At 38.4% G+C, this 26,748-nt stretch overlaps 1 protein-coding gene across 2 annotated transcripts in view; it reads right to left on the reverse strand.

Moving 5' to 3' along the window:
- Positions 1-2,857: 2,857 nt before the first annotated feature.
- The window catches only part of NUP153 (nucleoporin 153), a gene marked incomplete at its 5' end in the record, with an annotated part of 62,597 nt that continues 38,706 nt past the window's right edge, over positions 2,858-26,748 (reverse strand). For both annotated transcript variants that reach the window (XM_084618688.1, XM_084618687.1), the window contains 12 exons: positions 2,858-4,233; positions 4,922-5,069; positions 7,608-7,886; positions 9,413-9,784; positions 11,756-12,604; positions 13,158-13,352; positions 17,230-17,850; positions 18,242-18,361; positions 20,904-20,991; positions 21,248-21,340; positions 22,178-22,315; positions 24,326-24,458. In XM_084618688.1, the coding sequence (XP_084474814.1) occupies positions 4,149-4,233; positions 4,922-5,069; positions 7,608-7,886; positions 9,413-9,784; positions 11,756-12,604; positions 13,158-13,352; positions 17,230-17,850; positions 18,242-18,361; positions 20,904-20,991; positions 21,248-21,340; positions 22,178-22,315; positions 24,326-24,458 (3,121 nt within the window). In that variant the 3' untranslated portion in view covers positions 2,858-4,148. The remainder of the gene's footprint in view (positions 4,234-4,921; positions 5,070-7,607; positions 7,887-9,412; positions 9,785-11,755; positions 12,605-13,157; positions 13,353-17,229; positions 17,851-18,241; positions 18,362-20,903; positions 20,992-21,247; positions 21,341-22,177; positions 22,316-24,325; positions 24,459-26,748) is intronic.

The following is a 26,748-nucleotide window of genomic DNA, read 5'->3' on the forward strand; positions in this document are numbered from 1 at the left end:
CACACTCAAATAGGTGCTTGCCGTCACTGTTTTGTTTGGAACTGGTCAGGGTATTCAGTCGTCTGATACTTCAAAGACAATTTATACCATTCAGTTCCTCAATAAAAATCTAAGCCCTGAAGTGTCCTTTTATATGAAGAGTGACATTACCACAAACATTTGAGTTTTGAAATTAATTCCTTTGAATTATCAGCACTTGGTCATAGCTTGCTGTCATTCATAAAGTTAATCTACAGCTGTTTGCCTATTTACAATGTAAGCTTTAAGAATTCACTTCTAAATTAACAGTAGACTATAAATTAAATGTGACCAAGTTATGCTATACTTATCACAAAACTGGATCGTTCAGCTGTGCTTGTGGAAAATGAATGGCTTGTCAGTTGTGCTTTTTGCCAGTCAGTGACTGTAGGCTGGTCTGTATAAAATACAAGTACCCTTTTGTATTCCTACTTCAGCTAAAGCATTAGGTATGAAAGATGCAAGGTAAAGATAGAGACAGGGAAAAAGGACAAGCTAATCATGGACTGAAGTGTGTCTCCTCTTTTGGAGAAGTGTTGTATTGTTGAGGAGTGATTAAGATCAGCCTAGATATTAAAATTCAGAGGTCTGTGAAGGAGACTACCTAAAGGTGGGAGGTTGAAACGTTCTCTTTGCAAGAAGAATGTTCTGCTTCAGTCTTTAGGCATATTTCAGAAGAAATTACCTGGTAGGAGTGTGTGCTTTGCTTTATAACAAAGTTAACTCAGATGCAGAATCCTTGCAGCAATGGGAAGAGTTGCAGCTCTGGAAGTTGCTAATACTATTGCTGGAGAGTTGCCACCAGTTGACATTTTTTCCTGTAGAGCATCAGTAGCTCTTCACTGTAAGTATGGCTTGGCTAGGATAAAAGGGATGTTTATTTTAAAGGTTTAGCTAACACTTCAGGCATACTGTAGGAACTGCTACAATTTCCTTCCTTCCTGTGTGGAGGCCATTTTCTGCCCACAGTGGGAGAGGGTGAAAATAATTCCTTGGTAACTTTCAGGGCTTATCTTTACTGAAGTGTTAACTCAACATACAACTTGTGTTGCCTTAACCCACCTCCTGTCCATATACAAATCTTAAGTTTGAATTAGGTGCTTTAAACCTGAGCGAGTTCGCCCATCATCTGCTACAAACTGAAGCTCAGGTTAGGCCAGATCAAAAAAAGCCCCTCAAATACATGCACTTATACCAGCAAAACAGTGTTATTGCTAGTATAATCTCTTTCTCTCATGGGAGGCCAGGGATGTGGGAAACACCCCAGCTGCTGGTTTTGGTTATACCAGTAAAAGTGTCCACAGTAGGAGAGCTTTGCCAATGTGGTATGCTGACACAGCTATTCCAGCAAAGCCTTCCAAATGTAGACCTGGCTTTAATAAAGTAGGGAGACCTTGCTGCTCATCTAATCATTTTGTGCAGCCAGTCACTTGAGTTTAGCTAATGTGTGGCAACAGCAGTGTACAGAGAGTGAACCCTTGAAACAGGTAATTACTGTTTGCAAAGGTGATCAGTACAGTAGGAGTGAAGTGGGGAGCTACCCCTTCAGCTGTTTAAATCTGCCCCTATCACCTGTACAGCTCCACTTAGGGGAGCCCTACTGGAAACAGACTAGCATACTTTTTATTAAGTCTTCTGAGGTTGCTTAGAGCAATGGAGCTAGGTGAGACTACTACAGACTTTGTTAAAAAATACCTCCACCTTGTCTCCACTAGGGTTTTACAGCAAGATAGAAGTCTGTCAAACCCTCCATTTTGGAAATGAAGAGAAACTTGAGGTTCCAGCACAGTCAAGCTACTGAAATTAAGCAGCTAAGAGTGACAAATTCCCCATTTTCAGGTGACTAGCACATTTAACTACAAAGCTGTTTCAAAATATAATTTGATGTGTGATTGACCATAAATATCTTAGCTATCAAAACACCTCACTTTTAAAATTTTTAGTACTAGTTTGCTTTGGTAATTCTAATAGGCTAGAACATTATGTTCAATGCTTAAGTGAGGAGTCTTCCTCGGAGTAGGCTTTGGATTTGTCTACAGCAGAGAAGTTTGAAGTGTTAACCACCTGTAGCTCCTCAGCACACGTAACATAACTTAAATTATTAACACAGTAGAATGGATACCTGGGTTCCAGCCAATCCATGTTTCTGAACATCCAGTTGGATAAACCTCTGGACCACCTTCACGGTAACAATCGGCGGTAGCTTGTTTCCACAGGGAAATGGATGTTTTTGTCAAGACACCCTTAGTTCCAGGAATGCCTCCTTACTTATGTAATCCTCCCACTAGTCTGTTTCTGGACTGTGAACAATATTGGCAAGCACAGATTGTTAAATTCTGGCAGCAGAAGTGGCTGTCTGACCATTCCCCAGCGAGCTCTGAGATCAGCTTGTCTTCCACCAGCTCACTGCAAGAAATACTTACTGCTGCCTTAGAAGTTTTAATCAGTACAGTGGAAGCCACCATACCAGATGACCTGGTGGTAGGGATTTTAGGATTTTTCCCTAAAATTATTCTAGGTTCAGAGGCTTTCTAACATCCTCACTAGAGTCTCACAGACCACCATCCCTTCCTATTTGCAGTCACTTAAGATCCCTGTGACAATTACATAGAAGAATACTAGGAAAATATTTAACAGCTGGAACAAGGACAAGGAGCCAGGCCTATGTAACCAAGTCACCAGCAAGTGCTTTGCAGTTTGAGATGCTCTGGGCCTCACCTCAGTCCCATATGCTACAGCTCTCTGAATGCCTTGACTTTTTGGTTGGTTTTCAGTGCTGTTGAACTCCACGCAGCAGCAATTTTAATTAAATCAAGTAAAATACGAGTACAGGCAAATATTATGGTTATGTGCATTTATTTTGATTTTTAAAAGTATGTAAATGTATATGCAAATTAGGTACAGCCCTCAGGCTCTAGGTAAGTAACCAGTTACAGCCCCTCTGGGTTGAGAAGTTTAAACATCCCCTCGTTTCGAGGATCCATTAAATCACAGAGCACACATTTATACCAATCTCCGTATTTCTGTTAAAAGCAGAAACGTTGCAGAGAGGTATGACCTCTATTCTGGTGGACACAATGCTTCATCTTACAGATAGGTTTCAATGTGAGTTAAAACTACCACAGACAATATTTCATAATTTTTATTGATGGCATTTATCCCATGGTTTAACATGTTAATTATACTGTAATAAACATGGCTTTAATATTAAACTTTTCCTTATTATCCAAAGTCACCACAGTCCATTTCTGTAAATATAAAAATATATACTTAATACTTTGTACAATACTGGTTTTTGGTCCAAACAAAAATGGATCAGAAAAGCCAATAAACTCACTTTAAGAATTCCCAATTTTATTTAAAGATTTTTCCAAATGGATTTAGGCAACTTTGAATAATGGGATTTACATAATAAAATCTGAGACAATACTAAACAAAAATTGCCATAACACAAAATTAAAATTTCAAGTTCACAGATCTGTTATGCCAAAAAAGAGAAACAAAATTGTATTTACACTTTTTCATAATAAAATAACAAAAAGGCGAGACAGGTGATAAAGAGCCGTAAGAATGAAAATATAGAAATAGCATATAATTATTAAATGGAGAACTACAGATCTAACAAGTCCTTAGCAGGGACCATCCTTTAATCAGTCTTCCTCTATCAGAAAATTTTAGTGCACAATACACCCAACTCACTCACTTCACACATACACCAGCACAAACTCAGCATGGAAATCATTCATTATCAACATTCTCTACTCTATACAGAATCCCTTCACTGATATAATTACAAGTTTGAGGCGTCAGTAAACGCAAATGAACGCACACAGTGGTGCAGATGAAGAGGTATTATACAAAGCTATTTGCTGTGCAGGCTATCGTCATGTCTATAGCCAGACCATGCCAAGTCTGAATAAAGAAATTACTGGATTCTAAAATAGTTTTGCTTGAGAACTTTCCTGTTGCCAACTCTACCTCTTACCAGAAAAACTAAATGGGGAAAAAGACAGCAGAGTTTTGAATTTCTTTAGGCAGATCTGACTTCAGCTAAACCCAGCATGAGGTACAATCCAATAAGTGCAGGGCACCAGCTGTTGTGAAAATTGCTGTCTAATAACGACTGACAATTATTTTCTACGTCTAACTGCAGTCTTTATCTTCCGCCCAGAAACTGAAGATCCAGAAGCAGAGAACACATTTTTCCCGTTAGACCTGTCAAAAGAATTCAGAAGTAGTCAAAAGTCTAGCATGCTGCCACTGCAAATCTCAGGATCTTTCTGGAATAATTTAAAATCATCATATGTATTCTGACAGCAATTAGCTAGGCCCAAACTTCATAAAATCCACAGCAAGAGAAGGATTCCAGAAACAAAACAAACACCCACATTTACTGTATTACACACAGAACAAAATGAATAAGTTGCTGGCTTTAAAGTAGATGCAAGGTCTGAAAACATGAAAGGCAGCCTAATTTTCATGCCTCACTTGAGACACTTCAAAAAGTACAGGAGGACTTGTGGCACCTCAGAGACTAACCAATTTATTTGAGCATAAGCTTTCGTGAGCTACAGCTCACTTCACAGCTGCTACTCTGAAACCTTTAAAAAGTACTTGATCTTCAGAGGATGGATGCTCAACATCTGAAAACGGGGCCCCTTTAAGATGATGACTGACTAGTCGTTTTGGGTGCCAAATCTGGCACTTTTAACATAATTCAGTCTAAGTATTTATATGGAGCTCATTGTTCATGTGAACACCTAAAGTAATCATGTAAATGAAGACTGATTTGGGAGTTGGAAGCTGCACATACTTAACTCTAACAGCTATAATTCCTATGAATTAGGATCCTTATTCCTCCCCACCACCATCACCCTTTTAGTCACTTAAAAGATATTCTTACCCCATTGCAAATGATGGAGTCGGGTTAAATGGAAATCCTGAAGAGCCAGAAGGCTGGGTTGGTGGCGCTGGTGCACCAAAATTAAATACTCCTGGGTTATTACTTGTGAAGCTGAAATTATTACTACTTCCGAACTGGAATACAGCACCTAAAAAAGACAAAGTCTATGTTTAACTCCCCCATCCGATGCAAAAAAAACAAACCAACAACAAAAAACCCACGATTCTTCCCCTTTGCCATTCTATCATATAAGTTTGTGTCACAACAAGACTACAGGCTTCCCTAAAGCAGTGATACCAAAGTCGCTATTGCTAAAACCTACACTAAAAGTATTCACTCATTTAAGTGGGGCAACTTCATGGAGGACTGGGACTTTTAAGCCAACATCTACTGCAGCATTGCTGATTCAGATACAAGGTGATGGCCCTGTGAGTGCAGCAACTTTTAATATGTGCAGCAGGTTTATTAAAGTCATTTAGGGTACGTGACAGTCAATTCCTCTTTATTCTGGATATTTGTGCATTTCAGATTATGTGCCTTTAGAAGTCAGAATAATTCATTATAAAAGCAGGGCATGTGGCATATTTTGAATGGTCTGAACATTTTTAGGAAGCCTTCTGAAAAGCACATTGAGGAGCTATACTTAAAATATATTTATAATCACAGGCAATGCCTCCCACAGGTTGGATTTATGCATAATACTTGGAGTGGTTTACAATTTATCTGGTCATTCATAAATCAAAATACATACTATAAAGTTTTCTGAACCAAGAATTGTATTCAAGTATTGTTTATTATCAAACAAAAGAGTTTCAACATATTCACACAGGCTTTCAGTGAGAGGACGCAGTTACAGACAGAGGCTCCAGAACAGAACCCTTCTAGGTAAGGCAAGGCAAGGCACCTCGCTCTTATTAACCAAGTACTTCTTTGCAACTTACATTTTTCAATACTAAAGTCACAACTCTGTGATTTCAACTTCAAGGGACACTCCCAGGGCTTACACGCAAATTTTGGTGCTGTTAAAAAAAAGTGTTACTGAACCTAAGTTAAGATTTTTTAAAAAGTGGGTCCCTAAAGTCAGTCTCTTAAATCTATAGGAGAGCTTCTAAAATTTAGGCTATTTAGCTAGGTGCCTAAGTATAAAATAAAATAATGTTCATTTTCATTCTTATTGTATTTTTTTATTTTGAAGCGTAAACGTTGTACAAAACCATTAATGCAAAACCATTAAAACCGGGAGGCAGACTCCAGGGTAGGTGTACTGCCTGAAACAAAAGGTAGGCAATTTTTAAAAATTGCTGAAGGTAGTTTAGATTTCAAGTTAATCATTAAACCCCAGACTTACGATGAGGACTACACCCACTGCAGGACTAGGGCCTGACTATTTCAATCTGAACAGTTTATTTGGATTTGAACGTTCCCTTGCAGTGTTTACAACCCAGCCCTGTGTTACAGGACAAACAAAATCCATTAAAAAATGAAACTGACTACTGTACTTTCACTGTCCAAACTGAGTGAAATGCAAAAAATACATAAATCTAACTTTCTTTTCAATTTTTCTATTAAGAATGAGTCATAACATTTAAGGGTATTATCGTGCCCTTTTAAAACTGTTTCCCTATTTTCTGTTACAGCAGTAACCTTATAGCTACAAGCCTAGCTGTAAATAAAGTCTCACTTTACAGTTGAGTGTGTGGTTTTGATATTTAAGCAAACATTTTATACTGTGCTAAGAAGTTTATAAATTCACCACCCTGAAAGCTCAACAACAGTCCATATGTTCGTCTAACACCTAATGCAAGGAGTTAGGCACTACCACAATATAAACGTTAAATAATCTGTGCAGACCAGGTAATCAGACAGACACTGATCTCTAAATGCCACCAGATCAAGGGAGGGCTGACTAAGTCTTTCAAATGAATAGAAATAAAGTGTCAATATTGTTGCTAGGCATAACTGATTACTGACCTGTATTATTTGCTTATTTTCCTAGATGATGTTTGTAATTTCTATAGAATTACTGCATGCACCCCTAGTCAGTGAATAAAGCTCCCACAAAGACAAGGAAGCTGGGAAATTGTTCCTTTTAATAAAAAATATGCATTCTATTCTGAGAAAATACTACTTAAGCTACCATAATCAAAATAATAATAAACTACAGTGACAGAGGAGGATCCTCATGAATGCAGGGCCTTGTCCAGGCTTAGAGTATATTCATCTTCAAGTCACATTGCCTTCAACCTCGTGGTGTGAGTTTCATATATTTTTATACTGTGTTTTTCTAACATTTGTTAATTTTAACACTAACATTCTTGAAAGAGAACAAATCTTAATTTCACCCTAATGAATTTTGTGGGGAAGTTTCTGATGAAGGTGGGGGGTACCATCTGACCTCTACGAATGATGCAAATTACTGAATAATTCTGTTAATGGACATTACATGTTATAGTAATCAGATTCTGTTTCTTATCTGTAATAAAGTGTTTAATATGCACTGTGTTTGAGAAAGGAGATTAAAAAATAAAACAATTTATTCCTTAAAAGTTGTAGTGTTTTACCAAAAGTTGGCATGAAATCCCACATAGCCTTATTACTTACTGAACAGTTAAGGAGAGTTCTTTCTAGAAACAAACCTACATCTTGAGACCAAAATAAATGTCAGACATGAAGGGCTTGCACTCACTGGAATTAGGTGTTGTACTGGAGCCAAAACCAGGCTGTTGGCTTGCTTGCTGTCCAAATACAGGAGGCTGACTACTGCTTGACACAGACCCGAAGGCTGGAGGTGCAGGCTGAGAGCCAGCTGAAAATAATGAAGTTGATGATAATGATCCAAAGGTTGGAGCATTTGGCTGGCTGGCACCTTGACTTTGACCAAATGTTGGTGTCTGGCTGGCACCAAATGCTGGACCAGCAGCAGGTGCTGAAGACCCAGAGCCAAACACAAATGAAGAGGAAGAACCTAGAAAAGCACGGAAGCAGAACAGAAACTTAAGTATTGCATATAACTGACATACAGTAATAACTGAACACACAGGGAAAACATCTGCCAAGTGTCACTATTTCAATGACTTTTCATTTCGTCTAAAGACATTTCAGGCAGCAATTACACAACAGAGGAAAAGAGCATGGTCTACTGCACTATAACTTAGAATCAAGGAAAACAGATTTGTTTAATTGCACATACAATTTTGGATTTCTGCATTAGAAATTCTGTCATTTTTGCCTCAGATTCAGTGCGATTTATTCAAAGTGACAACCTGGTTTGCTGGCAAAGAAGCCATAATTCAGAGTTAGGATATTATTTGTTCTTAAAAAATGTGGAATTCTTCATATGGCAATTCCAGGTCCAAACTCTGAACTGCTGCTTCTGGCACAAGGAGTTCCTGAACTTAACTTCTCGGGTTATGAGGGTTGGAGACAACCAAATTTAAATTCTGCTTCTTAATAGAAAGAATAACGAAATAAATTTTACTTAAATCACTGGGTGGTTTGAGCCTGTACCTCTGAGTTTAACTTAAACTCATGCCAAATTAGATGACACATTTTAGGATTTTAGACTCTAATCTCTAATTTGTTTGAATCAGTGGGAGATAAACAGGATCACTGTTCTTAACCCATTAACCTGGAAGAAACAAATCTGATCTTAAATGAACCGGTCATAGTAGCAGCAGCAAATGCATGAGTGTTGTGCTTAAACACTGCACTAATGAAGAAGGCTGCACTAAGGTAAAGAAGTCAAGAATTCTGTGCTTAAAAATACTAATGACATTTGAGGATTTTCACATGTGGAAGGTAGAGTGGGAAGGTAAATAAATGACCATTTTCACTGAGAAGCCTGAGGGCTGTCAAGTTGATCTGAGCTGCAGAGGAGGCAAATTGAGAACCAAGGGCTCAGCAACGTAACTATGACAGCAACAATATTGTGGCAACAAATGGACCCAGACCATTTAGTGAGGGCTTTAACTTTTCCAAGAGGTTGTTTGGTTTTTTTTAATCTCTTCACGTTTTAAAGAATTGGGAAGTTAGGCTGGATTTTCAAAAACTGGTTCTGGTACAGCAATATTCCATAACTTCAATCAAATTTCTCTACGGTTTCCATATTGGAAGTAGAACTCTAGTTATATGAACTGAAAACCAAATACAGAGGTTATGTGGTGTATAAAACAACGACTGTGACACTTTGCTCTGAAACTATTTCTAATACTTATGCCTTTTTCCAATAGGAATGCCTTATGACTTTTCCTAAAAATTTCTGTGACAAAGTCCTTGAGATTTATTGATGAAAAATACTAAGAGCTAGGATTTTTTTTTCATAACAAGGTAGCCCCACTAATGACTGTGACTCCTTTGTTGTACAAAGACTACTGAATAGCCCTGTACACAGCCCATGTATTCTCCACAGTAAAATGCTGATGGAAATAAAATTGTGTTGGTCCTTCATCTACCCACAACAGTGAAATTACCAGCACTAAATTGTATACATACCTGTAGAACTTGATGTGGTTGTGGCCCCAAAGTTGAAACCAGAGGTTGCAGTATTGTTACTGCTTGTTCCTGAACCAAAGAGAAATGACCCAACAGCTGCACCTGTGCTGGAGGATGTGGTTGCTGGTTTGTTTTCTTGAGAGAACCCAAATGACTGAGGGGCACTGGATTCAGCAGCATTGCCAAATGCAGAACTGCTCACAGTGTTGCTGGCCTGTCCAAACAAAAAGGCAGCGGCAACTGGTGGAGGATTTGAGGCAGAGGAGGAGCTGCTGCCAAACACACTACTGCTGTTAGCTGAAGTGCTTGGTATGGCTGTGCTGGAGGAACCAGAGCTCAAGAAACCAAAGGCTGGCTTTGCTGCCCCTTGATCTGAAAAGAAGGAAAGCAATTATAAAGTACTTTAGAAATGAATGGCAAATGAGGCTCTGAAGGCACAACATACGTTTTGTTTCAAGCACTGAATGCCAACAACACCACTGGATGACACTTCAGTTTCATGGCTTCTCTCTCACCTATGTAAAACCAAGGTGAAATGCATAAACTGGTCTCTTTCCCAGGAAAAACACAATCGGGGGGGTGGGGGGGAGGGGTTCATGAAGACGACTACAAAGCAGAGGAAAGGCACTCCTGTCTTGGCTCTACTTGTGGCTGGCAAGTGTAGGGATGTTTGCTAAGGAAATATGAAGTAGCATTACATAGGTACAAGTACTTAGGGTTTTTTGTTTTGTTTTTATGCCACCAGTAGCGGAAATGCTTGGTAGTAAATTTTTCCAAGAGACATCAGAACAAATAGTTTCATGGCTATGCTAAATGGATCCTACTTCGGGGGGGAGAAGGGACAGACTGATTTAGAGATTTTTCTTCTCCACCCCACTGTGAATCTAAGGACCTGATCCTGCTTTCCTAAGTCAGGCAAAACTCAACAACTAAAGTGAGTACTTAGCCTGTGTAAAGGCTGCAAGGTCAGACCCTAGTTATACTTTCACAAAAATTCCAGGGTGCCCTGTTTATCCCTAATGGGGGTTAAAGTTTACTAATTAACCCCTGTGCTATCTGGAAAATAATTTAAAATTGGTAAAAGTGCATATATAAATATGCATATTTAAGTACCTTCAAGATTTCCTACAAAAGCAAATAAGACTAACCCTCCTCAGTCCAATTTCTTCATCAACCATTTTGTTTTAAGACATTAAACTAAGTTTACCCACATTTTGGAAAGCTTTAAGCTTTCACTAAGTCTGTTGCTGTGTCCATTTCTCAGACTTAATTGTCTGGCATCTTCTTTTCATTTCTCAGTCTCCATTTTTCTATTACTTAGGTCTCTGTTTCAACTCCCCCTTTCTTTGGGGATGGAGATGGGGCCACTTTATGCCGAAAGGGGAACTTAATTCCTCAAAGGACTGTCATAAATCTTTTCAATTAGAACTAACAAGAGTCCTTGCTGACACTGACTCTGGGATTAAAATAACACTGTAAATATTTATGTCATGGTATTTCATCTCAGAACTCTGAGCCCTCATCTACTATTTGTCTAGCAACATCATCATGCAGTTTTATGATTCTGAACAACATAACACTGTGAAGAGACTAATTGCAAAACACTATTTTTAGTCAGAGTTACTGACAAAACTCTTTGCTAATCCTTTAGAGAAAAAAAATCGGTTTTAAAACATGACAGGTAGTTGGGCACAACTGGAACTTAACAGCCAGAAAGCCCTCTATGCAGCAACATCACTAAAAAGCTCATTTTCACCTGCAAAGGTGGAGATATTACCAATATATGGACTAATGTGGGACAATATACTAGTACCAGATTTTGTACCAGTATAACTATTTCAGTTAGGGCTGTGATTTATTTTATCTTTTTTACTGATATAGTTATAGTGGTATAACTTCTCGTGTGGCCACAGTTATAGCAGTACAACATATTCCCCATCCCACACTGGAATACGCTGCACAGGTATAAGGCACCGTTACACTGGGATAACTGCGTCCACGCTGTACTGCTTTAACTATGGAGGTATGGAAAGCAAGAGGTACAACTTTTGTATTTAGGCAAGGCCTAATAGAAAATGGTTCTTACATGCAGTAAATATTTTCTCAATTTTTCAATCCATGGTATTCAACTCCACTGAAGTCCATAGAGAAACTGTAACAATCCTGTTATCCTCTAAGACCCAGAATTGTAAATTCATCTTCATGTAGTAAACAAAAGCTTTTCTAAAGACCTAACACATGAACAAATCACTCGAATATATTTGTTTTCTTGGCAGTGACTTAATTTTGTTACTTCATGGACTTGACCAGACAACTAAAGTTTAAAGCAAAAGATTCTTTTACCTGCAGTATTGGTTTGTGCCCCAAATGTAAAAGCTGGCTTTGTTTGCTCAGTTTCCTTCTCTTCTGGTTTTGTTAAGTTGAAACTGAAAGTGGGTTTTGCTGTGCTTTCTTCTTTGGTCTGCTCAGACTTCCCAAATGAAAAGATGGACTGCACCTTTGGCTCCTCATTGTCAACCGTCTTCCTGAACACTAACGAAGTAGCAGAGGTAACAGTGTCCTGTTTCTCCTCCGTCCTTCCCAAGACAAACTGTGAGGCAGATGCAGGCTCCATGCTGCCAAAACTGAAGCCTCCCTTTGCCGAAGGAGTTTCACCTTTTTTCTCCTCTGCCTTTTTAAATAAAAAAGGAGTTGTTGCAACTTCCTTTTCTGCCACCGTTCCAAAACTGAATCCACTCACTCCTGTTTTATTCTCTGATGTAGCAATGGAGGCAGTAGAACTTGTGCCAAAACTGAAACCCCCTAGAACAGGTTCCTCCTTCTTTTCCTGCTGTCCAAGATTAGATGTCCCAAACTGAAATGCTGAAGTAGATGGATTGCTTGTACCAGAGAGAAGTCCAAAGTTAAAATTGTTATTCTTACTGTCTCTTTTACTCTCCTCTGATTTAGAGTCGGAGGAAGAGACTCCAAATTTGAAGTCCCCTGAAGTTTTAGAGAAATTAAAGCCACCAGTCATGTTGTTTGTTACAGATCCTGACTCTGATGTAATACCAAACTTCAAACCCCCTTGTTCTCCAAATTTAAAACTTTCTGTGCTTCCTACTGTCTGAGATGACTCAGAGGATGATGACTGAATACCAAATTTAAATGACGGTGCAGCAGCATCTGAGGACACAGCAGCAGTACCAAACCCTGTAGAAAGGAATAATAGACTACATTTGTAATACAGACACATGCACTTAAGTCCTGCTCTGCAACAACACTGCTATTCTAGTCCTGATCCTCTCCTGAGCCAATTATATAAAAAAAAAAAAAAAAACTTTTACTAGAAATGCCTTTTGTTTGTAGATTGTCAGTTACTTTATCATACAGACCCTCTCAAATGAGTGGTGCTGTATCCCCAACTAGGATCAAAGAACTGTACTCAGGACTCACTCTAAACCTAAACTTTTTATACACTTCAAACTAACAGATTTGGTGATATGGAATACTTTAACAACAAGAATATATTCCCTGTCCTGCCCCCAACAAGAGATATTTTCCTCACACATACACACAAAGACAATGCTGAGCCCTAACAAGTCATTTGTGAACATTTATTTTCTTTTTTCTGATATACAACACACACACACACACACACTTTGGAAAAAATGCAGCAATTCACACAAATCTTCCACTACAACTGATAAAAAAAAAAACAACGGAAAGAGTGCAATTATTATTTCCTTCAGGAAGCAAACATTACCTTGTAGCTCAGGTTTGGTGCCTGGTTTTGCATTCTCACAAGCTATGCACTTTGTGGCCTCTGCTTTGTTTTGTACCAAGCATATTTCACAGTCCCAGCTTCCCTCAGGTTTCTTGAATTTGTCTAATCCCAGAAATCCTCCAGAAGGAGTGGAGAAAGAGGATGTGCTGCTACTAGTCACAGGCAATGAACACCCTAGGAAACAAAGGAACGTGTTAAAAGTCTATTTAACTAACTAACTAAGATAATTTCATGAAGCTCTTAAGTTTCAAATACACTTTCAAGCTGTAATGTATAAACTGACCAAGCACAAGAAGAGGAAACAAAACCTGCAGATTATTTTAAATATAAATTGAGTATCTCTGAAGAATCTTGAAGAGCTTTACAAACTTAAAAGTAATATACAGACTATATAGAGGGATTACTTGAAGCACACTAAAATGCAGCCAATGCTAGGTTTAAACAGCTAATGAAGTTCATAGGCTACTGCAACATACCTCAGCTATTTAAGACAGAAAGAGAAGGAAACTGTAACCAACTGAAACTGCAAGAGAAATTCAGGTTGACAGAAGGTAATTACCAGAGCTGGAATTAATGCTGGCCCAACTTGTAAAATGATATGAGGTAAGAAGTTATTTACTAAGCAGACTCATCAGCAAATTCCAACCAGATCTCTTCCTCCTTCCCCTCTGCCCCGGCAAGCCTGAATAGAGGACTAAACACTCCTGCAGCTGCAGTGACTCTTCTCCGCCTCCTGCTCCTTGGTGGTTGCTAAAGCTACTCCCACCCTCTACCCCCTCAGAACTATCAAAGGCTGGAGGAGAAGAGGAAAGGCTGGTGATAAGGCAGAAAGAAGAGACTTGTCTAAAACCACACACCCCTGTCAGTGATACAAGAGCTAGATCTCATGAGCTCCAGACTCCCAATGCCATGCTCAATCACCCAAACCAACTGTCTACAACAGCAACAGAGGCTTCTTTGAAGAGACATGGAAGGCACCGTATTATCTGCAGCACTGGCATGCTCTCATTAGTAGCTGGCTCCTTCCGCCTGTCCTACAACCTAGACCCATCGTCATCCCCCAACAGTGTGTCAGTGGATGCTGCTCTCGTAGCAGGCCTTCTGACTTCCATAACGAATACTCAGATTGAAGCACAAATCCAAATCCAGCACGTATATAAAGGGTCCCCTGAACACCAGTTGCATCCCAGCAAATTTATCCTGTTGAACTGGGTCTTTGAAGCAGTCAGATTGAAGAACTGCCTGCCTACCTTCTACTCTTCTCCTCAAATTCACCCTCCTTTGACTTCAACCATGGAAGATAGGGAAGATATTCACCCTCATCCCACAACTTAACTTTTAGAATGATCGGATATTTTTTGCCCTCTCTCTCCCCTCTAATTCTCATCTTTGATGGACCTGGAGGCCACGCAGTTCTCTGCATCATGGGGATCTCACTGAAATCTTTCATTTCCCAAACACCTCTCAGCAATAGCCCAAAGCCAGACAAGCCACATCTAAAGGGCCAGCTCACATGAGCAAGTCCCTGAAGTAACAAGGTGTTCACTATGGTGATGAAAGTCCACAAAAGCAACGACCTCTGGAATTGAATATATATTTGGAAGAAATTCCACTCTAACCGTGCAGAGTGGTTGGAGAGCTAGGTTCAAGCTCATTTTACAGTTGCCAGAATTTTTCAGGAAGGCTTTAAAAAGGTGATTGATAGCACGTTACATATTACTAGAACAACTCATTCTTAAAGTCCATCAGGGGGTCCTTTAAGAAGGGTTTTCCACCATTTCCCACCAACCTAGAATCCAGATTTTTACAGCTCACAGAAAATCTACAAACTAAGCCTTGGCCAATAGTCAGTTTGGAGTCTTGGCTTAGTGGTCTACAGACCCACCCCCGACTTCCAAACCCTTAATGTGATTCCCTTTTTCTAGCTCTCTGGCCATCGCTTAGGCCAGGAGGGTGGGCGAGCTAGTCGCTCTCTCTATGGATGCCTATTCCTGCAAAAGGTGCCCCAACTTGGAGATGTTCCTAGTTTTATGCCTAAAGATAGATGGCCTTATTTCAGTGCATCTCCCTTCATTCTGCTCCCACCCACTTTACTGAAAGTAGCCATGTGGCAGTCAGGTGCATAAAATTATAAATAAAACTCAAAACATATATATTAATATTAATTTTAGACATATAAATACACTACACACAAAAATCAGATGCAGTCAGGGTCAAAACATATTTATAAAGAGCTCAAAGATTTTGCACGGAAGAGTGGTTCTCTTCAACTGTCATAAAAATGAAAGTATGTGTACGTAGCTTCTCAAACTCAGAGGCCAAAAGGAGCCACCATGATTATTTAGTCTGACCTGCACATTATAGGCCACAGAACCTCACCCACTCACTCCTGTAATAGGCCCTGGCTGTGTTACTGAAGTCCTCAAATCATGATTTAAAGACTTCAAGTTACGGAGAATCCACCATTTACACTAGTTCAGATCAGTAAGTGACTTGTGCCCCACACTGCAGAGAAATGCGAAAATCCCCAGGGTCTCTGCCAATCTGTCCTGGGGAAAAGTTCCTTCCTGACCCCAAATATGGCAATCAGATCCTGAGCAGGTGGGCAACATGCACCAGACACACACAGGAAAGAATTCTCTGTAGTAACTTAAAGCCCTACCTACCCCCATCTCTGCTACTGGAGATATTTGCTAATAGTAGTTGCGAATGGGCCATATGCCATTATAACAAACCTCATTGTACCATCATCTCCATAAACTCATCAAAGACAGTCTTGAAACAAGTTGGGTTTTATATGCCCCCACTACCCCCCTTGGAAGGCTGTTAAAGAACTTAATTCCTCTGATGGTTAGAAACCTTTGTCTAATTTCAAGTCTAAACTTGACGGCCAGTTTATATCCATTTGTTCTTGTGCCAACATTGGCCCTTAAATAACTCCTCCCCTTCCCTGGTGTTTTATCCCTTTGATATATTTATGGAGAACAATCACATCTCCCTTCAGGCTTCGTTCTGTTAGGCTAAACAAGCCACATCCCTTAAGTCTCCTCTTGTAAGTTAGGTTCTCCATTCCTCTATCATGTTTGTAGCCCTGCTCTGCTTTTGTTCCAGTCTGAATTCACCTTTTTTAAACATGAATTGCACACAATATCCAGATGAGGTTTCACAAGTGCCTTGCACAATGGTAATAAACACTTCCCTGTCTCTACTGGAAATACCTTGCCTGATGCATCCTAGGATTGCATCAGCCTTTTTAACGGCCACATAGTCATCCAGTGATCGACCAATGTACCTAGGTCTTTTCCAACTGATATGTCCCCAGCTCATAGCACAAATTCTTGTTATTTCTCATTCATAACAAAATAGCTATGTGCTTATATTAATGAAGACTATATAGCTGAAGCTCTCCCCTGCCATCTAGAAATCAAGAGACATTCCACTAATGGACTGACAGTTACTTAAACATAAAAGGAATGTGGACACACTGCCAGGATATAAACTAGAAGTCCATTCCTACCTTCATTCTCTGATGAGTACACATTGGTACATCTGTAAATGTGTTTTTGAAGACTTTTTGGAACCACAGTTCAAGACAATGTGGTTTCCTTCTCCTCTCTATAATGCAGTACTACAAACGCCATAGGAGAATGAGTCATTTGTCTTGCAAAAGGAGTTTAACTAAGTTATCAACTTGTGCTGGAAGATGAGCTACAGCTTAGGGAAGCGTAACCTTTTGGGGCAGAACTACTTCATTCCAGGCAATGAGGAGAACCAGATGCTAGTTCCAAAGCAGTGGCCCACAAGCAGAAACTTGGAAGAAATGGTAACCAGAAAACAGAATCAAATATTTAGATACAAGTCATAAGAGACAGATGTGTTAAAGAGTTTATACATTAACCTTAATCCTCAATTTTAAAACCAGAATATTCAATGTTCTATACTTTAAGCTTCAAATAAAACAGAATGTTTTTTTTAAAGACAAAGGCTTTTTAAAAAAATATTTAAGCAAGCATGGACAGTTAAAATACAAAAAGAAAAAAAAAATTCGTACCTGGTCTCTCACATTGACAAGCTACACATTTACTGTCTTCTGCCTTATTTGACACAAGGCACACTGTACAGTCCCAAGAACCCTTCGGCTTTTTGAATTTGTCTCCAAACCCCAAAGTGACTGTAGTTCCAGTGCAGCTAGGAGAGGAAGTCACTGTTGTATTTTCTGTGACCACTGGCAATGTCAGAGCAGGCTTTACTCCTGTTCCAGGCTTTGGTGTCTCACAGGCCACGCATTTTGTAGCTTCAGGTTTATTCTGGACTAGACATGTATCACAATCCCATGTTCCTGCTGCTGTTTTAAATTTGTCTCCAAAGCCCAGTGTTCCTGTGGCAGGAGCAGTTGATTTAACAGTGCTGCTTAGAGTCAACATTCCACTCTGTTTAGCAGGGTCTGCTGTCGGCACTTTAGCAGCTTGACAGGTGACGCATTTGTTGTCTGTTGCCTTGTTTTGTAAGAGACACGTGTCACAGCGCCAATATGATGAAGCTTGTTTAGAGGTCTCTCTAAATCCCAATGAACCTGCAGAAAAATTACTTATTGCAGGCCGTGTATAAACTTCTGTGCTTGTTGAAACAGGCTGTGTGGCTGTAGGGGCGTGTGTCTTCAGAGAAGTAAAGTCTAGAAAAATATAAACACAAAATCAGGCACATTTACATTAGCTCCTTTGAGGAACTCTTTTTAGCCCTCATTCATCACACCACACAACAGGAGATCTACATGGGGGTCCTGAGGATAGGGGAGGACTCCAGTACCATAAAAACAGAAGTGGTAAAGCCACTGTAAAAAAGCTTTACACCATCCACCCTTGTGTTTTTTTCCATAGTTAATATTGGAGTCCTGGACCACAATGGAGTTCCATTCAGTCTTTCAACACTGAGCTTGTTTTCAATTTGTCAGCAAAACTTCATCTTAGATGAATGATTTAATTAAAGTTTCTCTAGAACTGCAACGCTGCATACTAGTCCAGGTTTTACTGTAAATTCTTTTAAAATGGAATCCATTATCTCACCAGGGCTTTTTAGAATATCCAGTACACTCCCTTCTTTCAGGACTTCTGCAGGCTTGAAGGCGCCATCGTACTCTTCCTTTTCTTTCCTCTTATTGCTGGTGCTATTTACAGCAGTGCTACCTTTAAACAGAAAGTTTACTACTTTCATGGAGAAAGTGAATCAAAAGGTTATTTCCTTCTTCCATCCCTCCCAAAAATATAAAGTTTTCAAAAGTCTTCCTACTTTCCAAGATTTGATTTAATTTTGATTTAATTTGATTTAAAATTTTATGTTCACACAAGATAGAAACTTATGTATGCGTGTATTATTACAAGAACTATACAAGTCCAATCAACTTTTTATGTATAATTACAAAGTTACTTTCTACTTTCAAGAAACATTTACACAGCCTCTCACTTTCAACTTAGTTGACAAGCATAATAAAATTAATGCAGACTCCTGCAAAGAGAGGTTGGATGTAGAGCTTATTTTCCATTTGGAAATTTCCATTAAAAAAAACATTTTTTAAAAATAACCACAGAAAATGCAGTTTCTGTAAAACTGAAATTTTTCATAGAAAAAAACCTGATTTTGCTAGTTTTTTTTATTTATATTTTCCCCAACAGGAAAATATTTCACTCTGGGTCAGTTCATGCCAAATAAAAATATTTCAGTTTGTTGAAATGAACCAAAACATTTGGTTTATACAGTCAGTTCAAGATTAAACTGCATCCTCCTATCCTGCCACCTTGCCCCATGAGCGTTGTAGTTTGGATCTATCATGCCTCCATTCTTTCCTATGCGTTAGGCTCCCATGCCAGTCTCTCCTGTGACTGGGCCATATGATGCATCATGAGAGATATAGGATGGCTAGAGAGCCCAGTCTCTAAGAGAGAATGAAGGCAGGAGGCACCCAAACGACAAATCCAATGAGACAATGCAGCACCAGAAGGAGATGCAACTTAACATTGAACTGAACTGAAACAAAAGGTTTCAGTTTGGGAATATCAAAGCATTTTGTTCTGATCAAAAATGCAGAAATGTAAAAACGTTTTGCCGCTTCTGAATCAATTTTTCAGAACTTTTTGTTCCACAATTTTTTTTTGATATTTTAACATTTTGTTCCACTTGAGGCTGAAAAGAAATGTAGAAATAGCAGAATTTCTGATTTTCATTTTTACTGTAGTCATATGCAGTAGTATTAACATCCACTGTTGCAGTTTTCCCCAAGATTTTTTTCTTCCTTACTATCACTGAAAACAAACTATTAGGGCCTGCAATTAAGAGTGGGAATGGGAAAGAGGAAGACTCAAAAGGAGAGAAAAAGAGTTGCTTTCAAGCTACCAAAATTTTATACTTAGAGAAAGTTTTGTCTGTTTATGGACAGAAGACTTCAGTCTCTTGGACTATAAATATAGTATTTGTATGATTGATCTGACACAAAGTGCACCGTAAACTACTTTTTAATCCACTCACTTTTTTAAATGTCACATCAATTTTTATTACTTTTTGTTAGTTTTTGTACTGCTAGACTGGGGCCATATGTGCCAAAGTTCTGGTAAGACAATTTCTATAGCTAAATTATAAATACCACAAGATAGGATTTCATCATTAAAATGGTGAGACAACCTGAACTGTGGTGGCACAAATATGTAGTTTTAATAAATGACATTTAGAAAGAGTTCCTAAAAAATCTGGGAATTTACCCCAGTTTTGATGGAATAGAGCTATTAAGACAGAAGGGAAGGGAATAAGTTAATAACAGGACTTTCATGTGCAGTAACTACAGCACAGCAAATGTTCTGAAATTCCTTAGTGTGTAAGATGTGGATTTGACATCATTTTAAAACAAACAATCTGAAATAGTCAATTTAAAAAAAAATTAGTCAAATATACTTTCAGGGCCCTGGAGTCTCCCTGCCAGTTTTTGTAGTTTAAAAATCTGGTTTTCCTATCTTAAAAAAAAAAAAAAAAGAAAAAAAGTTCTAACATTTGCTGTGTGAAAGACACCCACTAACAGAGGAAACTGAATATTTAAAAAAAAAAAATGCTATCAAATGCAAGAAGTTAAACTAAAAGAATTTTTTCTCTATAACCTTTCACAACAGTAATCTTAGTTGCTGCTTGTAACAATAGTATATAAAGTTTTCCAACAGTAGTGTGGTTTAAATTTACAGTGTCCCCATAACTTATGCACAGATTAAAGTATGCTTTACATGATAACATTTCAGTGGCATTTTCATATAACACACTATGCCAGAAGAAACCCTGGCTATGTAAATAAAAAAACATCCCTTGCAACAGAGAAGTATTTAAGGTTGTGGTTGGGAACTATTAATGCTTTCAGAAGGAACAAGTCAAAGAAATAAAATTTCAAGTCTCAAGATAAACCAAACACGTTAAAAATCATTACTTAGGCATTGTGATTGAAACACAAAAGGATAAAATAGCAGCCTATAGGAGGAAAAGTGGAAGATTGAGAGTGAGGGCTGGGAGTGGGATGATTGTTCTAGAAACTCCTCCTGGTGACACACTAGTTCCAATATCTGGTGGAAAATGATCCCCATCTGAGAGAATGCAGATGGTGGGGTAAGACAGTTCAGCTAGGATATGCCCACCAGCCAGATCTAGTGCTAGAAAAAATAAAACATTTCAGGTCTGAAATACTGGATTTTTAGTTACCTGGGCTAATCAGAAGTGGCACTGGAGTGTCACTGGATCCAGAAGCTTGTGTTGATTTCACAACAGGAACACTAAATGTAAACCCAATCTGAAGAAGGGGAAGGGGAAAAAAAAAAGATCTTTTCAATGCCAAAAGGAAGAAATCTTAATTCAGTCTAACACAGAAGTACAAATTCAGACTTCAATTCTCTAGCATACAATTTATTTGGCATCCAACTGAATATCGAAACATATGTTCCTTTTATCATTATTTGCCACGAATGCCACTTTACTGTTTTGAAATGTTTTGCTAAGCCCACAGCAAAAGCTTCAAGGACAGCAGAGTTTCTACATGCATTACTTACAGACAGTGGAGGTAGCACTTCTGCCTCAGTAGATTTTACAATTGGAGATGAAAATCTGAACACAGGACTGCTAGCATTACTTGCTGGTTGCACCTAAATTTTCAAAAATAAAAATATTAGGACTATCTAAAAAAAAAATATGTTGAAAGAAAAACCAGTAACTATTTAAGGCTATAAAAATATCAGGAGTTCTGCACTGAACTTCGGAAAGCTAGTTTTGACATTTATCATTCCCAGACAAGAACTATGATGAAATGCAATTAAGGTTCAGAGTACATATCAGCAGTTTATGGTAAAATATATCAGAGTCATGTTTTAATTATTCCAAAACCATATGGTATAAACTCAGAAAATTCAGAGTTGAGGTTACACTGAAAACATATTCAAATATGTTAAGGTACAAAAATGCAGCCAAGACACCTAAACAACCTTAAATTTAACTCAACATATACAAGGTCCTCCATAAATAAATGGGTCTCCAATTCTTTTTTAAAAACTGTACACAAATATTAAAATGTCTCTAGACATTTTTAATGTTTATTTTTATTGCAGTTATATACACTAATTATTGTGATGACATTTCTTTCCTACTGATGCTTCCAATGCCATTTATGGTACTTGTAAATTGTTGAATAAATCTTGGCATACTGTAACAATAACAGGCTTTCCAGAGCACTTCCAGATGCCATACGTCTGTATTATCCAATAATTAATCCATCAACTTTGTGAAACTACATCAAAATCTTTCAGCAATCTTATTACACATCAGAATATAATGGCCCTCATTTACTCAGCTGTACATAAACTAACACTACTTAGTCTACCCCTTAATACCACTAAGAACATATCTAATAGGCAACACGGTGAATGAACAAGACAAACCAATTCTAATCCTGTAAAGTTTTAAGTACATACAATGTAAAAAATTACCTTGTTAATCACTGGTTGTGTATTAGTGATTGGTGATGACGACACATTAGTACTGGCAAGGGCGCCAAAGCTGAAGTTAGGCAGTGATACAGTATTAATTGGTAAGGGTATTTTGGGTAGTACTGGTGCCTCCGCCTCCTAAAATTGTACATTTATTTAGTTATTTTTCTATTCTACATTAGAAACTACATTTCCCCCTCTAATATCTATACAAAATTAAAAGCAGCAAAGTCAAATTTAAAATAAAATGTATATCCAACCCCCCACCCTAGTCTACTAGAACATTTTTAACCTTTGGCAGGCACTTTCCATGGGTATGCCATGATCATCATGTGTACAGTAGGTAGAACAGGGAAGACTGTCTCAAAGTTGCTAATTCAACCATTGCCCATAGGATGTGCCATAAAAATAACATAGAATGAAAGAGAGTCTGAGTTGTTAACAACAAAAACAAGTTTTAAATGGAAAGGAACATCATTTAACTTTAATAACCAAAATTCTAGAGAAAGGATAGTTGTGCTAGTTGATCCTCCCTACTCTTTAATTAAGAGGTGGGATTTCAATACATGCTGAGATTTGCAAGAAATCCTCTAGCAAAGCTAAGGAAGACCAGTCTTGACGTTTCTGATATTTCTAAGGTAAAAAACACAGAAAGCAAGTTTTGTTCTTTTTTTAAAACACACACACACAAATCTTTCGGGCCTTCTTTATACATCACAGAGACACAAAAGGGCATAAGCCCTATTTTAGGAACACAAGAATTGTCACACTGGATCAGACCAGTGGTCAATCCGGTCTAGTATGCTGTCTGACTTCATGGTATGTCACATAGGTTAAGGTAAGGTGTAAGACAATTATGCAACAAACACAGAAGCCACTGAAGCATAAAGACATTTCTTTTAAGGTATTTAGCTGCTGAAATTAAACTGGGTATTATAAAGATTTAAATAGTTTAATGACAACTCATTAGTGGCACTTGTATCTATGCAGAAACAATTAAGTGTGGATAAATTAAGACCTAACTTTCTCCCTGTGTTTATACCCAAAGGAATTTGGGTTCCCAACTTCTATACTGGTTCATTTCAACATATTTAATGAAAAATTAGACCTATCAAATCTTTATACTAAGTTCTCTTATTGTGCTACAGAAATACCCTCCAAGATCTCCAATATCCAGCTGGATTTTCTCTCTACATCAGTTCAGTCAAAAGATTGGTCTAACGATTCATAACTTTATACTTAAGACAAAAGAGGCAGTGTATAGTTTACTGTATGCTTTGGACTATACATATTTGAGACACTAAACACAGAAATAATTCTGTGGACATGTACTACTATTTATGCATTTTATTAAATTGATTTTTTATTATAAAAAAAATAAAGAGGGAGTGGCTAATTTGTGCACCCGGGAAGCATTAGTCAATGTCACTCACAGATCTCTAACATATTTAATATTTTTGCATGCACATATAGTGTTGTCTTCAGCTTTATTCCATTTCAAAATTTTGATTTGTTCTATACTATTAAGTCATATAAGATAGAATTATGTAATAGTTTATTTGCTTACTGCCACTTATTTAATATTTTAATCCTTTAAAATAAACTGTACATATTACCCTGACATATTTACTCAGTGTTTCTTGTATAGATTTATTCAGCTGATAGCAGGGAAACCCTACAATACAATTGGAAGAACTCCTAAAGTAATATGGCCAAAGTTTCCAAATGCAGCCTCTAATTTGGGGTGCCCAACTTCAGAAATCTAGGGCCTGATTTCCAGAAGTGATGAGTAGCTATTGACTTTCAACTGGAGATGGAAGTGGCTCAGCACTTCTGAAAAGTCAGGGACAGGTGTCTCAAGCTGAGTACCAAAACTGAGGCATTCAAAATCAGCAGCTCTTTGAAGACTTGGGCCTATATATCCAACAGAATTAACTATTATTATTTATTATTTGTATTATCACAGCACCCAGGAGCTTCAATCATAGTCCAGACCTCATTGTGTTAGGCAATGTACAAACATGACTGGCTTGTAACTATTAATTTTTTGTGTAGTCTCTTAGGAGCCAAATATTTCAGTTTCATTGCATCCATGCTTTGAAAAATTCCACTGTAATAAAGCAATTTAACTGAAGTATTTTCTCTTACCTGTTTTTCTTGTCCTGGTTGAGATACATAATGTACTCCTCTTTCCCTTCTCATCTTGCCACCTCCACCACCTCCCACTCCAGAATATAATCCATTGGATGCAGGTGTACTGAATTTGGGGTATGTGAAATTGCTAGCACAGAAATAAACAGTTTATGATTAGAGCGCACTCTTATTACTTAATTGTTTTAAGCTCTTATACCCTCAGTCTGGGCTGGAACAGAAACCTTCCTACCAACAGTCCGGAAAAAGCAAAGTTCTTGTCCAAGTTGTCTTGTGTTGGTCAAATAGACATCCCAAGCAATAAGAATATTGCTAAATAGAAAAAGCTATAACTATAAAAGAGAGTCAATCAATCAAAAAAATCAATCAATCAGAAACAGTCCCAACTCCACAAGGTGTGATGTCTGAGCCAGCAGAGAGGAAGATGGAAAAATTAAGTTAGCTAGTAAAATATGTTATTCTCCCACATCCCTTATTGTTAGCCTGGACAGTGGACATTTCAAATGAAATATTCAGCACCAAATGAGAGACCAGATAGAATGGGTGTATCGTGGGAGGGAGAACAGATCAGATTACATGCAAACACTGACACATCAAGATTTCAGCATAGAGAAGATATAAAAGGATGTCAAGGTACCTGTCTGCCACTGTTATGGAATGAACCTTGACAGAAGGCAGAGACTCCAGTTTCTGCAGCATGACAGTGAGAAACAGAAGCCTTAGAAGCTATTGCATCTTTTATATGGCCCTCAACAGAACAAAGAGGAGTTCTGATTGTGTTAACATCCCAGAATTCTTTTCAGATACACATACATCAAAGAGCTTTATAAAGTGTAATGGACTTTTCTCTTTTTCATTCCAAAAGCCTGGACAGAACAAAGGGGAAAGATATTCTAACCCAAGTGGAAAGGGGAAAAACTACCCGAGGAAAGTAAGGAAAAAGGAACAAGATTAAGCATTATACCTTGCCCAGATGAAGAGAGAGATAAAAGTGCCCAACGGAAAGAAATCCTATATTGAAGCTCTTCTTCTGGCCAAGCAGATGACTACTAAAAAGGCAGGTTTAAGCACACATGAAGGCTTTTAAGCCCCAGGTCAAGTCCCCATGAGGATGAGGGCAGAGCCTTGGTTTAACCTTGTTAGATGCTCCAGAATAATCTCTTCAGCTCTGGATGGGAACCTATGGAAGAGCACTCTGTTGCCTCTTAAAGCCTAACTAGCACTTGGATGCTCAACCTTTAACTATCCAAACTTAAAAGAGCAGCAAGAATTTTAGAAATGTCATATTTTACTCAATTTAACTACTCCTGCACCAGAGCCTGACTCAGACTCTTATGCAAAATATGTAACCTTTTCTGCATACACCTGTTTGTCACTTACGGAGGAAGTCATTCCTCTGTCCCGAAAGGAAAGACTCTGACTTACAAGTCCTTACCCAGATTTCAAAAATGGAAAACTTTTGCACAAATCCTAAGGGACTTCCCTTGTTTCTTATCAAGAGCCACCCAAGAACTAAACAGACCCATGGATTAGAGTGCAGACTCTCTTGATCAATTAATACAATTGGATTGACTCTCCTGCAAAAAAAACAATATCAAAAAAGGTGTAATTATCCCCTCTGCAGAAGAGTAGAAATCCACAGAAGCCAGGCTTTGTACAAGTTCATTATCTTCATGCAGAGGATATCTTGTGAGAAAAATCCTATGTTCGCTATAGAATAATCCGTTTTGAGGGGGAAATGCTAAACTGAAACTGATACTGAGGCTATGAAAGTTCAGAGACTTATAAAAATCATAGAGGAAAACTCAGGTAATCATTTCCAAGGCCCACAGAACTGCTCGAAGAGGGTGAGGGCTAGCTTCTGAAGGCTAACAGAGCCTTGTGACTCATCTAGGGATGAATCAGCAATTTGTCCTGTATGTTACACACAGCAAAGCATCTGATAAGGCCATGCTGCCTTCCACAAAGAGCATGAGATACAACTAAGAAAACCCCCTCACTGTTCCTCAGACGTTCTTGTCAGCTGCTGGAGATGGCCCACCTTGATTATAACTACAAAAGGTTCCCCTCCTCCCCCCACTCTCCTGCTGGTAATAGCTCACCGTAAGTGATCACTCTGGTTACAGTGTGTATGGTAACACCCATTGTTTCATGTTCTCCGTGTATATAAATCTCCCCGCTGTATTTTCCACTGAATGCATCCGATGACGTGAGCTGTAGCTCACGAAAGCTTATGCTCCAATAAATTGGTTAGTCTCTAAGGTGCCACAAGTCCTCCTTTTCTTTAACTAAGAAAATGGTACTGGTTCACACGAAAAAGAACTTCCCTCAGAGAGAACCCTACCTCACTGTAGTAACCATACGTGTACAACAGGACTGATACATCAATTGGTTGCTAGGTTAATATACTCTTCAATATC

Source organism: Lepidochelys olivacea (genome assembly GCF_965140295.1).
Source record: "Lepidochelys olivacea isolate rLepOli2 genome assembly, chromosome: 2".
Taxonomy (NCBI): Eukaryota; Metazoa; Chordata; order Testudines; family Cheloniidae; genus Lepidochelys; species Lepidochelys olivacea.